General features: G+C 50.1%; 6 protein-coding genes across 6 annotated transcripts; 5 read left to right on the top strand and 1 right to left on the bottom strand.

Annotated features, from left to right (window-relative positions):
- Positions 1–120: 120 nt before the first annotated feature.
- N7533_006891 (uncharacterized protein) lies at positions 121–393 on the top strand (the record flags this gene model as incomplete). Its single annotated transcript, XM_057103541.1, has 1 exon — positions 121–393. One exon carries the CDS (start codon positions 121–123, stop codon positions 391–393), a length of 273 nt encoding a protein of 90 aa, XP_056958498.1.
- A 1,093-nt stretch (positions 394–1,486) lies between these two features.
- On the top strand, positions 1,487–4,448 carry ura7 (small subunit rRNA maturation protein UTP4; the record flags this gene model as incomplete). The annotated part of the gene is made up of 3 exons (XM_057103540.1): positions 1,487–2,543; positions 2,603–2,835; positions 2,901–4,448. 3 exons carry the CDS (start codon positions 1,487–1,489, stop codon positions 4,446–4,448), a joined length of 2,838 nt encoding a protein of 945 aa, XP_056958497.1.
- An 841-nt stretch (positions 4,449–5,289) lies between these two features.
- Positions 5,290–5,737, top strand: N7533_006889 (putative Yippee zinc-binding protein Moh1; the record flags this gene model as incomplete). The annotated part of the gene is made up of 2 exons (XM_057103539.1): positions 5,290–5,433; positions 5,507–5,737. 2 exons carry the CDS (start codon positions 5,290–5,292, stop codon positions 5,735–5,737), a joined length of 375 nt encoding a protein of 124 aa, XP_056958496.1.
- A 1,046-nt stretch (positions 5,738–6,783) lies between these two features.
- Positions 6,784–8,203, top strand: N7533_006888 (alcohol dehydrogenase family protein; the record flags this gene model as incomplete). Its single annotated transcript, XM_057103538.1, has 6 exons — positions 6,784–6,929; positions 7,004–7,150; positions 7,225–7,321; positions 7,391–7,855; positions 7,917–8,038; positions 8,101–8,203. The coding sequence occupies 6 exons, from the start codon at positions 6,784–6,786 to the stop codon at positions 8,201–8,203; spliced, it is 1,080 nt and encodes a 359-aa protein (XP_056958495.1).
- Positions 8,204–8,852: 649 nt separating this feature from the next.
- N7533_006887 (KH domain-containing protein) lies at positions 8,853–10,112 on the top strand (the record flags this gene model as incomplete). Its single annotated transcript, XM_057103537.1, has 2 exons — positions 8,853–9,246; positions 9,421–10,112. 2 exons carry the CDS (start codon positions 8,853–8,855, stop codon positions 10,110–10,112), a joined length of 1,086 nt encoding a protein of 361 aa, XP_056958494.1.
- A 1,027-nt stretch (positions 10,113–11,139) lies between these two features.
- N7533_006886 (glycoside hydrolase family 16 protein) lies at positions 11,140–12,323 on the bottom strand (the record flags this gene model as incomplete). Its single annotated transcript, XM_057103536.1, has 2 exons — positions 11,140–11,434; positions 11,509–12,323. 2 exons carry the CDS (start codon positions 12,321–12,323, stop codon positions 11,140–11,142), a joined length of 1,110 nt encoding a protein of 369 aa, XP_056958493.1.
- Between the last annotated feature and the right edge of the window lie 472 nt (positions 12,324–12,795).

Here is a 12,795-nt window from a genome sequence, read left to right as displayed (position 1 = left end):
GGCTTTTGGTTCTCTCTGCATCTCTGCCGTAATTTCATCCAGTCAACACCTGACATCCACTTCGCTGCTTGTTCTCATTGCCTGCTGATCGCTGACAGAGACGATTGAATGCGGGCTGCAATGCCCCGCCGCGAGATGCCCTATCAGAGCGATCAAACTACCGGACCCCTCTGGAATCTGATACATAAGAAATGCATGATTCAGGATGTCTTCCCAGCCACATCTTATCGCGCAAAGCGTCGAGCTGCAACAATCCTGGACTCTGACGTGGCACGCCTGAGCAAGACAAGGCCGCAACTCGAAGCAACCCTAATATGGAAAATTCGAGCCGAAAAGCCGGTCGCCCAGACAGCCATCATTGGTCGGGGTCTACCACACGCCATATGCTTGTGAAGCTTTCAACTCGACATTCAGCTGAGCCCAAAATCAATGATCGAATGCGTACTCCGTATATTTCGTACACAACTTGATATCGCCGACAGGATCCTTACTTATGGCGTCTGTTGAAGATAGCTTCTTCGGTACACATACATATGATGACCCGTCTCACGCCACTGGTCACTCTTCCCAAGGTTATCACCCAAATGGAGGCCCGAGACGCCAAGATGTGCTCAGGTATCATCCAATAGCGCAGATAGAATCCCCGCAATCTCCTGCGGCGTTGTCCTGTCTTGCGATCAGCAACCACAGATTGGTCTACATGGAGCTACTGACAAGACTATCGATCGCTTCTCACCAATTGATTGATTTTGAATCCTGTTTTGACTACAGAGTACCTGAGTCCGAATTCGTAGTACTCCGTACCTTAAGGTACGGAGTAGACGTGAGCTCGATACCACTTGTTGAAGTATAGTATCTTCACGTTTTTGAAAAGTACGGAGAAATACAAACGCAAGACCTCACTTGAGTTCCTTCAGGTGTCATATTGTAAATACACTGCCAGTGTGAGTCTTTGTGTATCTTCATGTTTATTGTGTAGAGTGACCTCGCGACGTTCGCTCCCATATTTCGGACAATGGGCTGTATGACGATTCGATTTCATCTATTCTAAGTGCCCGAAAATGCAGATCAAGCCCATCCCAAAGATTCAATTGCCTGATATCTTTCGTCTCGTAAAGAAATTATCATCTGCTTCGAATTGCACTCTCAATGGTACTATTCTTCCCCGAATCGATGCCTTGGCGCCTGAAACCCAGGGCACCAAATAAAAGCCTATCACACCACGTGACCGATAACCGCCAAGATATTTCGGCCCGCTAAAATTTATCTAGAGAAAAAAAAGTGACCGCGCAACAGACGGCCAGCTCGACACCACACGTTAATTTCACACCAGATTTGGACGCTATGAGTGTCTAAGGGCTTTTCTTTGCGCCCTTTTAAGAGACAATCTAAATTGAATCTCCCCACCCCACCCCTCGAATCTCATCTTTGCGCCTATTCCCTTGAGTCAAATCGAACCAAAGCTTTGGCTTCCAACACCACAGTCATGGATATCCACCGTTGTCGATTCGTATCATATAACCCCCAGGCGATTAACTCGCTTGCTTTCTCTCACCCCCCATCTGCCGATGCCGCCGGTCGAGGCGTGCCTACCCTTCGACTCGCAATTGGCCGTGCGAACGGCGATATCGAGATATGGAACCCAATGCGCGGGGCTTGGTTTCAAGAGACAATGCTGAGAGGAGGAAAGGACCGGAGTATCGAAGGACTGACCTGGACTCTGGACCCCTCAGAAGACGGCCCCGATGGATCCAAGCTGCCTGGCAAGCTGCGCCTGTTCAGCATTGGATATTCCACCGCTGTCACCGAGTGGGATCTTGAGCAGGGACGTCCCTTGCGCCATTCGAGCGGCAACTACGGAGAGATCTGGTGTCTTGCTTCTCAGCCGCGCTGGCAACCAACTAAGAGAGGCAAGGATGGGAAATTTCTGCCTCCCGCTGAGGGTGAATATACGGGTCAGCACTTGGCCGCCGGATGCGCTGATGGATCTATCGTGATTCTGTCCACTGCGGACGGCGACTTGAAGTTTCTTCGTTTGATGCGCCCCTCAACAAAGAGGGCTCGCGTGCTCAGCGTGACTTTCCAGAACCGACACACTATCGTTGCGGGCTACGCTGATAGCTCCATTCGCCTTTTCGATATCCGAAACGGCCAACAGCTTCGCACAATTTCACTTGGAAAGGGTCCTTCTGGCGGCCCCAAGGAATTGCTGGTTTGGTCGGTCAAGTGTTTGCCAGACGGCACCATCGTCTCTGGAGACTCTGCCGGTGAAATTCGATTCTGGGATGCCAAGAATTATTCCCTCACTCAGCGTCTCCAGGGTCACCTGGCGGACGTACTTGATGTGGCAGTTAGTGCCAATGGAGATACTGTTGTGAGTGGTGGTGCAGACCAGAGGACCGTGGTCTTCCGCAAAAAGGAGGGTGATAAGGGCGACAAGAAGGCCCGCTGGGCTGAAGTTATGCACAGGCGATACCACTCGCACGATGTCAAGACTTTCGCTGTCTATGAGACAAAGGATATCAGTATTGCCGTTTCTGGTGGTAAGTGATTGGCCTAACCCAATATCTAATTTGTTCAAAATACTCATGAATTCTCCCAGGGCCCGATGCCACACCAATTGTCCTTCCTCTGCGTGAATTCGGCAAAGAGCACCACCGAAAGCTTTCCAGCCTCCCTCAGATCCCTCAACTCACCTCCGCGCCATCTTCTCGCCTGGTCATGAGCTTCTGGGACCGAGAAGTCAGTTTGTGGCGTGTGGCGCGTGGTCCAACCTCGCAGCTTGAGAGTATCGATGGCCAAAGGCATAAGCTTGTCGCAAAGGTTATGATCCAGGTTAGCAAATTATTCCCGCGCCTCTAATGCATAATCGAAGTACTAATGCTTTGTTCAACTCCCAGGGTGAAGAAAATATTACCTCCGCCATGTTGTCTCCAGACGGAAAGACCCTCGCCGTTGCAACGATCTCCGATGTCAAAGTATTCACAGTCCGCCGACGAAAGGGCGACGAGAAGGGTGCTTTGCGGATCCAGAAGATTGATGTTCCCAAGGCCCTTTCAAGCGAGGGTGCACGCCTCGTCACCATCTCTCCCGATAGTCGTTGGCTCTGTGTGGTTCGTCCCAATAGCGAAGTTTATGTCGCTAAAATTCAAACCGCGTTGTCTGCCACCGAGAAGCCGCAGATTCTTCCGCAGCTCGCAAACCTCAAGCGTGCTGTTCGACATGCTCGCCACGAAAAGGCCTCTCACGGCACCCTGGGTGATTATGAGCGCATAATTCGATCTGTTGTATTCTCTGAAGACAGCAAGATCATCGCTGCTGGCGACCTGTCAGGTTGCATTGATACATGGACACTCAACAAAGAAATTCAGTCTCAAACAAACGGCCAGGCCAAGAAGAATGGTGCTTCAGACTCCGACGATGACTCCTCTGACGACGAGGATGATAATGCTGTGATTGAGGGTGAGCGCTGGCTACCAGCAGCTTCTGAATCACCGATACCCCAAATGAAGTCCGGAATCACTCTGCTGTCATTCCGCCCTGCTAGCCCTTCTACGAAGGTTCTGGCCAATGGCGCCAACCCCAAGGCCTCAGCTGGCCAAGATCGCTTGATGGTCGTCACCAGCGAGCATCAACTTATTGAATTTGAGGTTCTAAGTGGAAAGCTGTCTGACTGGTCAAGACGAAACCCAAAGGCTTACCTCCCTGCCGAGTTCCGGGGTGTGAAGGATCGTGCCATGGGTTGTATCTGGGATCTCTTCGAAGGCCGTGAGCGTCTCTGGATGTACGGAACATCCTGGCTGTGGATGTTTGATTTGCTGCAGGATTTCCCAACTCCTGAGGAGATGGAGGCTGAAGAGAGCAAATCTTCGAACCAGCTTATCAAGGCATCGAAGCGCAAGCGCGACCCGTTGGAAGAGGAAGAGGATAATCGCAAGAAGCCCAATAGCGGTGCTGGAGACCGAATCCCTCGGTCGCAGATGGATATCCACCTGGGCTCCAAGGTGCGCAAGATTGTTGGAAGCGACGAGTCACAAGGCGAATGGATCTCGCTCGACCAAGAGCGTCAAAGAGTCCCCGGCGAAGATGATGAATCTTACGACTACGACGAGACATTTGTCGCTGGCAACGATGCCACTCTCGCGCGACTCCGACGTGAAGATGGCCCGGCCCTTGAGAACGGAACTCCCCAAAAGGGAACGAGCAAGGGTAAGGTGGCAGATACCCCGAAGAAATCGCAGGTGACAACCAATGGCATTTCATCTCAGCCCACACGGCGCTGGTGGCACACCTACAAGTACCGCGACCTCCTCGGTATTGTCCCTCTTAGCTCCCTGTCTGGCGACGATGAGGAGCAGGGCCCAAGCGAGAACCTGGAGGTAGCATTGATCGAGCGACCCATGTGGGACGTTGAGCTGCCGGGAAAGTATGTGAAGGATTATGAGTGAACAAAATGGCAATGATTCTAGTTTTTGGTCTTGTCCATGTTATGCAGGGCAGTGTCTCTGCGTTTAGTTCATTGTGTATAAGACGGTTTGAATCTGGAGCACATTTGGCGCTTTGTATAGGGATTTTGGGGATTTATTAAAATAGATACAGCCTTCATTCCAAATTCCCCTCATTTTGATTGAACCACTGGTATATCCCGCTTGAAGTAGAGCCTCAATGCGAACGCATCAATGGGGAGGTAAACAGCTGATCCCACCTGATCCGGTCCACTGCGGGGCGCCGCCTTGAAACTCCCCGACGTTTCTCTCTCTCCCTTTTCTCCTCCGCCACTCAACCTTCACTGCATTTTGGCTTCTGCTTCTTCCATTGTCTTCCAAAAGGACCCGGGAAGCGACTAGCTTCTTGACCTCTTTCGCGAATCCCGTTCAACTCACCAGTTGCAGCCGTTTGCCCTAAAGGTGCTTAGGCCCCCGGCCTCCTCTTATCGTCAGCGATCTTATCGTCAGTGAATCGTCAGGCTGACCAGCTTGACGTGTCCGACCTCCCTGACTTCGTCTGACCTCGTTACCTATTGCAAAGATCTCTATCTGGACGTTGAAGTGAAGTATCACGCCATAACAAAACCAAGGGAAGCTTCAGTGAGATCCGGACAAACTGTAGGATCGCGTTAAGTTCTGCGATCAAGCCTGGGCGGGGTAGTTCTACTCGCGACCTGACGACTACCTTACTTTAGATCTTTCCAAGACCTCCTACCTCCCAAATCTTCTACCGAAGTTTTATCTTCCGTCTGCCATCTAATCTTGAGCACGCGCTGTGAACTGAACCCCATCTGAATCTCCCATGACGAACAGCAACTTCCTGGACGTCTCCCATACAACCATAAACATGGGTATTGCATACAACGTCTACTTGACCTCCAATAAGATCTTCGGCTGCAAGAATTGCAAAACCCATCTTGCAGACTACGATGATATCATCAGCCGAGTGAGCTTCTTACCCTTAACGTGGTCTCTACCTCTTCGGTCTTCCCAACGCTAACCATCCTACCTTTTACTAGAACTTCCGCGGCCAGCATGGTAAAGCCTATCTTTTCAACACCGTCGTTAATGTGACTTCCTCGGATGCAGTGGAACGCAGTATGACAACCGGTAGACATGTCGTTCGTGATATTGCGTGTCGCCAGTGCAAGGAAACGGTAGGGTGGAAGTACGATAAGGCCTTTGAGAGCTCGGAGAAGTACAAAGAGGGGAAGTTTATCCTGGAAGAAGAGCTGCTCTGCGTCGTTTGATGGAAGGCTTGCACGTCTCCTCTATCGTTTTGAACTATCCGCACCACGTCGCGATTATTCACGACCAGTATGACTTGCCAGCGAAAGATCACCCGATGTGATTATTGCGTTTCTTTTCATGTCTTATTTTCTTTCGCCAGACTGATGATTCGGAAATCCGCTTTCCTCCTGCTTCTTGCCGTTTCTTGTTTCCTTGCCTAGCTACGGTGTTTCCAAATGGAGTTACTTGCGACATGGGGTTTTCTGCGAACTTGCCTCGATGAGGTTTTATGGATGAGCCACCTGCAGGGCTGAGCTCTGAATATGATGGAGAGATTCCAGTGAAAGACATTTAGGTACCATATTATCGCTTCTCTTCCCTGGTTAATATTCTTTGCTATTGTGTTTTGTCGTAAGTTTGAAGCTCTCTGGTAAATGCTCTAGGGTTTTTGGCTTCCCTGAATCATTGTAATATTAGTAGCTACTAGTACTCCAGTGAATGATACAGCATAAAATTCGATCGGATAAACTCCGAGGTCTGACATGAGCGGCCGTTCTAAAGGAGCGGCTGTAATTGAGCTGATCTTTATCAACTGGTGGTATTCGTGCTTCAATTCAAATCCACCGACTAGTACTTAGCCTGCCAAGATCACACAAATCTCTGCATGCAAGCAGTATATTGTTCGCCTGGCTTCATTTACAGATTCTTCTCCCCAGATGTCTAGCTTCACCCACAATCTCTAGTGTGGAGAAGACCATTCAACCGTACCCGGGATTGTATAGACCCACCACACAGAGAAACGTACGACTGGACCCGCAAATTCCTACATCGGAGTGTCTTTTCCTGCACAAGGCCACTCGGGGCCACCGCGCCCTACGCAGTATGGCTCCAGTCATGTAGCTTTTCATAATCTCAGCGGGGGTTGGGTTTGATCTCGCTAGGCCGGGCCGGTTGGCTCCGTTGCCGAACGCTTCTATTCCACATCTCACCAGCATCAAGCTTTCCTAGGATTCGATCTTCCTATACAGACCCGGCAATCCAGCGATTAAACGGAATACATAAAGACATGGCTACTACATCCTCCCCCGGAACCATGCAGGCGGTGGTGTTCAAGGAGCCCTTCAAGGTGGCGGTTGAGCAGCGGCCCATCCCCACGGTGCAGCATCCCGAGGACATCGTCGTCAAGGTGAAATATACGGCGCTATGTGGAAGGTATGTCCGCCGGATCATGCACCCCATATATATACCTTGGTGGAATCCGTGCGTTAATGCCGTCTTGAAATTAGTGATCTGCACGTCTATCGTGGCATTGAGCCGAGCCCCGAGGGTCCTATCATGGGCCATGAGTTTATGGGTGAAATTGTCGAACTTGGCAGCGATGTGAAGGGCCTCCAAAAGGGAGACCGTGTGGTCAGCGCTTTCACTACGTCGTGGTATGTACTGCATTTCGCGTGGTTGTGGGGATGAAGCATTCATCTCCAGTTAGCAGAATCTGACATCATGACAGCGGCAAGTGCTTCTACTGTAAGCAAGGGTTTTCTTCGCGCTGCGAAAAGAGTACTCTTTTTGGATGTGAAGTGCTGGATGGTGGTCAGGCTGAATATGTCAGTATTGTGATGACCTTTGAGAAAGAAAAGAAAATCGAAAATCGGTTCTAATCTTATTCTATCTAGGTCCGGGTTCCCAATGCCGAGGGCACTGTTATGAAGGCCCCCGAGGGAGTGGATGAAAAATATCTTGTCCTACTAGGCGACATTTTCCCAACTGGGTATTTCGCCGCTTTGAATGCGCTGAAGAACTCGACCCCCGAGCAGATCGCTGAGCAGACCGTGGTGGTCATCGGCCTTGGTCCGGTTGGTCTTTGCGCGCTCATCAATGTCCTCGAATTCAAGCCCAAGCATGTCCTGGCAGTTGACTCTGTCCCGTCGAGACTAGAACTTGCCAAGTCACTGGGTGGTGAGCCTTGGAACTTCATGACTGACCGTGAAGGTCTGGACAAACGTGTGAAAGAGCTTACAGACGGACGTGGTGCCGATGCGGTTGTTGAGGTGGTCGGACTGAGTCCGGCACTGCGCACTGCTTATGAGCTACTGCGACCATGGGGAACAATCAGCAGTGTTGGAGTTCACAATGCTGAGGTAAGGCTGCAGAAAATTGTTTGCACAGAGGTGAAAATTGTGGCTAATTAATGGATTGTAGATTCCGTGGGATGGCAACGACGCCTATTCGAAGAACCTCACTGTTCAGATGGGCCGATGCCCTGTCCGATCAATCACGCCCGAGGCACTAGAGAACTTGAAGAAGAACCAGCACAAGCTTGGGTGAGTTGCTAGAGAAGTGTCTTTGACTCTGGTAAAACAAAGATGGCTGACTTTTGAGATAGATTTATGACGGAGAAGATTATGCCGCTCTCGCAGGCCGTGGAGGCGTATGAGCTGTTTAATGCGATGAAGGTGCAGAAGGTTGTGTTTTTGGCGGATGAGTGAAACCGAATAATGTACATAGAAATAGAATTGAAGAAGGTAGATGGAATAGATGGGATAGATGATATCAGGTGATTGTAGTAGTAGCAGCAGTGGCAACCATGGGTCCAGAGTCACTTCCCACCAACTGGCGAGTCTCCGCTTACAAGAAGATTCCCTTCTTTCCTCCTCCTTCACCTTCACCTTCTTCCCTTTCACGCCTCCGATCCTCCTCCCTTCACCATCTCTCCCTCTCCATCCCCTACTTTATCCTCCCCTTTTCTCTCTCTCTCCTCTCCCCCCTCTCCACACTTTCTTCCTCCCTCATCACTCCCCTCCCCCCCTCTCAACCCCTCTTCTCTGCACCACCGCCTTCCCCTCCCTCACACTCTGATTTCTCCACTTCGCTCGACCCTCATCAGTAAGTCACTTCCCCTCATCGCGCCGACTATCGTGCATGGTTTCCCCCTTGATGTTAGTTGGTCGCGCAGTGCGATTTATTTCCTGCGCCTTTGAGTCTTCACTGCAGTGGCTGATTATGACGTTCTTCAGAGACCCTCCCCTCCATCCACTTGGCGACCGTGTGACTTCCGACCCGTGTGCATTTATCCTATCTTGACCTCTCCCACCACACCGCATCCTACTTCAAACTTGAGCTTCAACTACATCAAAAATGGCTACTACCGAAGTTCACCAAACCACCGTCGTCGAGGAGACTATGCCCGATGCCTTCAATGATACCCTGGGCGAGACGGAGGCTCTCGATGTCACTCCCAAGACCGAGGAAGAGTATGCTCAGTCCATGCTGACTCTGCGCGCGATCGTCTCATCCAAGGAAGCCGGCGTTATTATTGGCAAGGCTGGTAAGAACGTCGCGGATCTGCGCGACGAGACTGGCGTCAAGGCCGGTGTGAGCAAGGTTGTTCCCGGTGTTCACGACCGTGTCCTTACTGTTACTGGCGTCCTCGAAGGCACCGCTCGTGCTTATGCGATCGTCGCCAAAGGTCTTCTTGAAGGCGCCCCGCAGATGGGTATGGGAGGCATCGTCTCCAATAATGGTACCCACCGTGAGTAATTTATCCCAAATCTCCTCGCGCTTTAAAAGTCCAATCGATGTCAATTCTATCGTCGGATTTCTTTGGCATTTCCAGCGTTTCTGGAAGATAAAATACTTCCCAGGAGACCTTTCTATACCCAAACTGTCTCGGATTGTACTAACAACAAATCTTCGCTTATTCTAGCCGTTCGCCTCTTGATCTCCCACAACCAAATGGGTACTATTATCGGACGACAGGGCCTGAAGATCAAGCACATCCAAGATGCATCTGGTGTGCGCATGGTTGCTCAAAAGGAGATGCTCCCCCAGTCCACTGAGCGGATCGTCGAGGTGCAGGGCACTCCCGAAGGTATCGAGAAGGCTGTCTGGGAAATCGGCAAGTGCCTCATCGATGACTGGCAACGTGGTTCCGGCACTGTTCTCTATAACCCCGCTGTTCGCGCATCCCTCAGCCAGCAGCCCGCCCAAAGCACCAGCCCGACCGGCGGCAATGGTTACAACAGCCGTCCGTACAACCGCACCGGTAACGGTGCCGACTTCAGCGACAACAGTGGCTACAACCGTCGGCCTAGCTCGGATGCAGGCACTCGTGGATACCCACTAGTGACCGAAGATGGCGAAGAAATCCAAACCCAAAACATCAGCATTCCCGCGGATATGGTTGGCTGTATCATCGGCCGTGGTGGTACCAAGATCACCGAGATCCGCCGGAGCTCCGGCGCTCGCATTTCGATCGCGAAGGCCCCGCATGACGAGACCGGCGAGCGTATGTTCACGATCATGGGAAGTGGCTCGGCCAATGAGAAGGCTCTATACCTCCTTTACGAAAACCTTGAGGCCGAGAAGACTCGCCGCAGCCAGCTTCCCCAGGAGTAAGCACTTGCTATACAATGGCAGGGAGTCTTAAGAGGGACGGGTTCCCTTTGTGTTTTGCTTAAACCTTACGACTTCGGAGACTGTCGGTCATGATCAGCGGCGGTCATGTGCAAGCGAGTTTGTTCGATTTATGTTATCTTTTTTTTATTCCTTCAACTTCTAGTCGCGATCCGCGTCGGTTTCTCTTAGCCTTCATGCAGAACATGCATTTCGGTGCTTGCGGATTTAATAATTTCTTTTCCACGGTAATAGGAAGCTTAGGGTTTGACAGCATAATGACCTCGGTGCTCATTTGTTCTCCATGTGTTCTCTTTGGGATTCCGACATGATCTCTGGTGGCGGTCTGACGAACGAGTTTGACCATCTCCTAATACCGTGGCAAGCAATGCGCATGTTATATCCTGTGTTTACTTCGAACAAAGGGGCAGAATACTTGTTTTACTTCTTTGTCTGTGGTACGTATGCTGTGAAGCAGTGAGAGAAGTCTTCGTCGCTATCCTCTTATCAACGTCCTCGCGAACGCGTCCTGCATTAAACAACCTATCTCTATCCGAAAAGCGATCGCTCTCGCTATCTGATCGCAATATTCTCAAATACCGTCTTTGGGCGTTGAAACCATAGTCCATGCTTGGGACTTGAAGTGGTGTGGCTGCAGAGTACAAACCGGAAAATCAACGCAGGAAAAAATACCAGGTTCAGGTAGACATCTCTCTACAATACTGAGTCTCCTGGAATAAAATGGAGAGTTTTCTTGTCAAATACTCAGAATATGAGCCTAGCCTTCTGCTTTTTGCTTTTCAATTCACTGTATCGTCGTATATTATGTGTGCATGATGGTGAAGCAAATGATCGCCGTAACGTCTAGTCGAAGGTAGTTGTTGTATAATATGAATAGGGAAAACGCGTGTCATGGATATTTGTACATGGAAGAGAAAAGAAGACAACGAAGAAATCCCAAGAAATCCCAAGAAAGAAAGAAAGTTGAACAAAGAGGAAGAGACAATCCCAATATGGGAGGATTCAGCTGCTAGCGCACCTGCTGATAGCTTGGCTGACCCCATTGACTTGATCGCCATTTATTTTTCATGCTATTCATCTCATCCAATTCTTCACTTCTTTGGCCATCATCTAATCCGCGCTGAAGACGCCCGCTTTGGCGCTGGCGTCGGCACCACCATCCAAAGGCAGCGAATATGATAAGTCCTGCAGCTGCTGCACCACAATAAACACCAATATGGGCACCGGTCCCAAGATCATCCCATTTTTGAGCCAAAGTTTCCGCCGGCTTCTTGTTTATTTCAGCTAGTGCAGTGGAGTTACCCCTAGAATATCGCCGTTAGCCAATGATCGAAAACCGGAGGGGAAAGAGGAGGAATATTAGGCTAGAATCACTTACTTGATAGTTTCGATGCTTTTGTAAGTTCCGTTTTGGTTGGTATACTTATACTCCTTTCCTGAATGAAAGTCTTGCACTCGGATCTTTTGCACCGTCATAGTAAAAGGTACATCGGTCCAATTCACCAAACCGCCACCCCATTCTATGTTGCCGACGGATTGTGACTTGATTCCAACCGGCCAATTGCTGACCTTGACTCTGCATGGTGTTTGGGGATAATTTTTGCCGTAGACGGTTAACGGTTCTGAATAATTGACCGTCCGCATTAATTTGCCATCAATCCACCATTCGAGTCTGTCTTTATCCCAGTAGGAAGTGTAGTTGTGGAATTCCGTGTCCGCATTCGCAACGGGGTGATAGCCACCACGGTCACTGGTTGTAGTATTTCCTTTTCCAAAGAAATCGGACTGTACTTGACTTGTATTGTAGCCAACCCATTCCCAGTCGATCTCATCCAGGTCGTCGGATTGCAAGATGACACTGCTGATAATTCCTGCTCCCTTGGCCATTTTCACATGAGCCTCCATAACTCCGAAGAATATGTAAAAGTTCGACACGAGGAGCGTAGAGCCGTTTTCTTCTCTGATCTTGAAATCGGCGCCTTCGGAGGTATAGTCGAGTGTCCCAGTCTCCATGTCCCAAAGTGAGGTATCGAGAGTCGAGTTGAACAACCACGTATGCTCGGTGCCGAGAGCTGGATCGGCACTGCATGTTGTGTTTTTGAGCGGGTTACATTCTGTTTGATCTTCGGCAATGACGCAAAGGCTTTGAAATGCCGCAATTGCAAGGATAACGAGATAAGAGAATGGCTTCATGCTGAAACGGCCGGGTATAGATTGGCGTTGAGCCCAGCACGGCGAGATTCCCTGGACTCTGTAGCCTCTGCTATCTCAGTGCATCGAAGACCAAATGCTTCGCTCGACAAAAAGGATGAAGAGGAGGGAATTGACGGATTTCTCCCACTTGTCGATTTTTCAGGGGGCCCATTCACTGGGGTAATTTTAAACCCCCTCCGATACTAGCTCTTGGGGGAATCAAGAAAAGAGGCCAATAAGCGAGACTCAAAACTAACCGCAATCGGAAATCAAATGCTTCATGCGAGCCCCTTCGGACTATCTATCTCCAGGCATCAGCCGGAAATGAGACTGCTTGAAACCATCCCCTCCTCGAGATAACGAAGACATAGTTAGCTAGTTAAGTCACTTAAGTGACCCCTTATACGTTACGTCCGCAGTCGTTTCAGCAATGGCTTAACTAGTCTACATATTGGGCTATTGGTTCTTCTTT

The sequence above is a fragment of the Penicillium manginii genome (assembly GCF_028828005.1).
Source record: "Penicillium manginii strain IBT 31320 chromosome Unknown utg000005l:1.0-5665137.0:1.0-5668048.0, whole genome shotgun sequence".
In the NCBI taxonomy this organism is placed as follows: Eukaryota; Fungi; Ascomycota; class Eurotiomycetes; order Eurotiales; family Aspergillaceae; genus Penicillium; species Penicillium manginii.
Note: the sequence above shows the minus strand (reverse complement) of the source record. Positions and strands in the feature narration are given on the sequence as shown.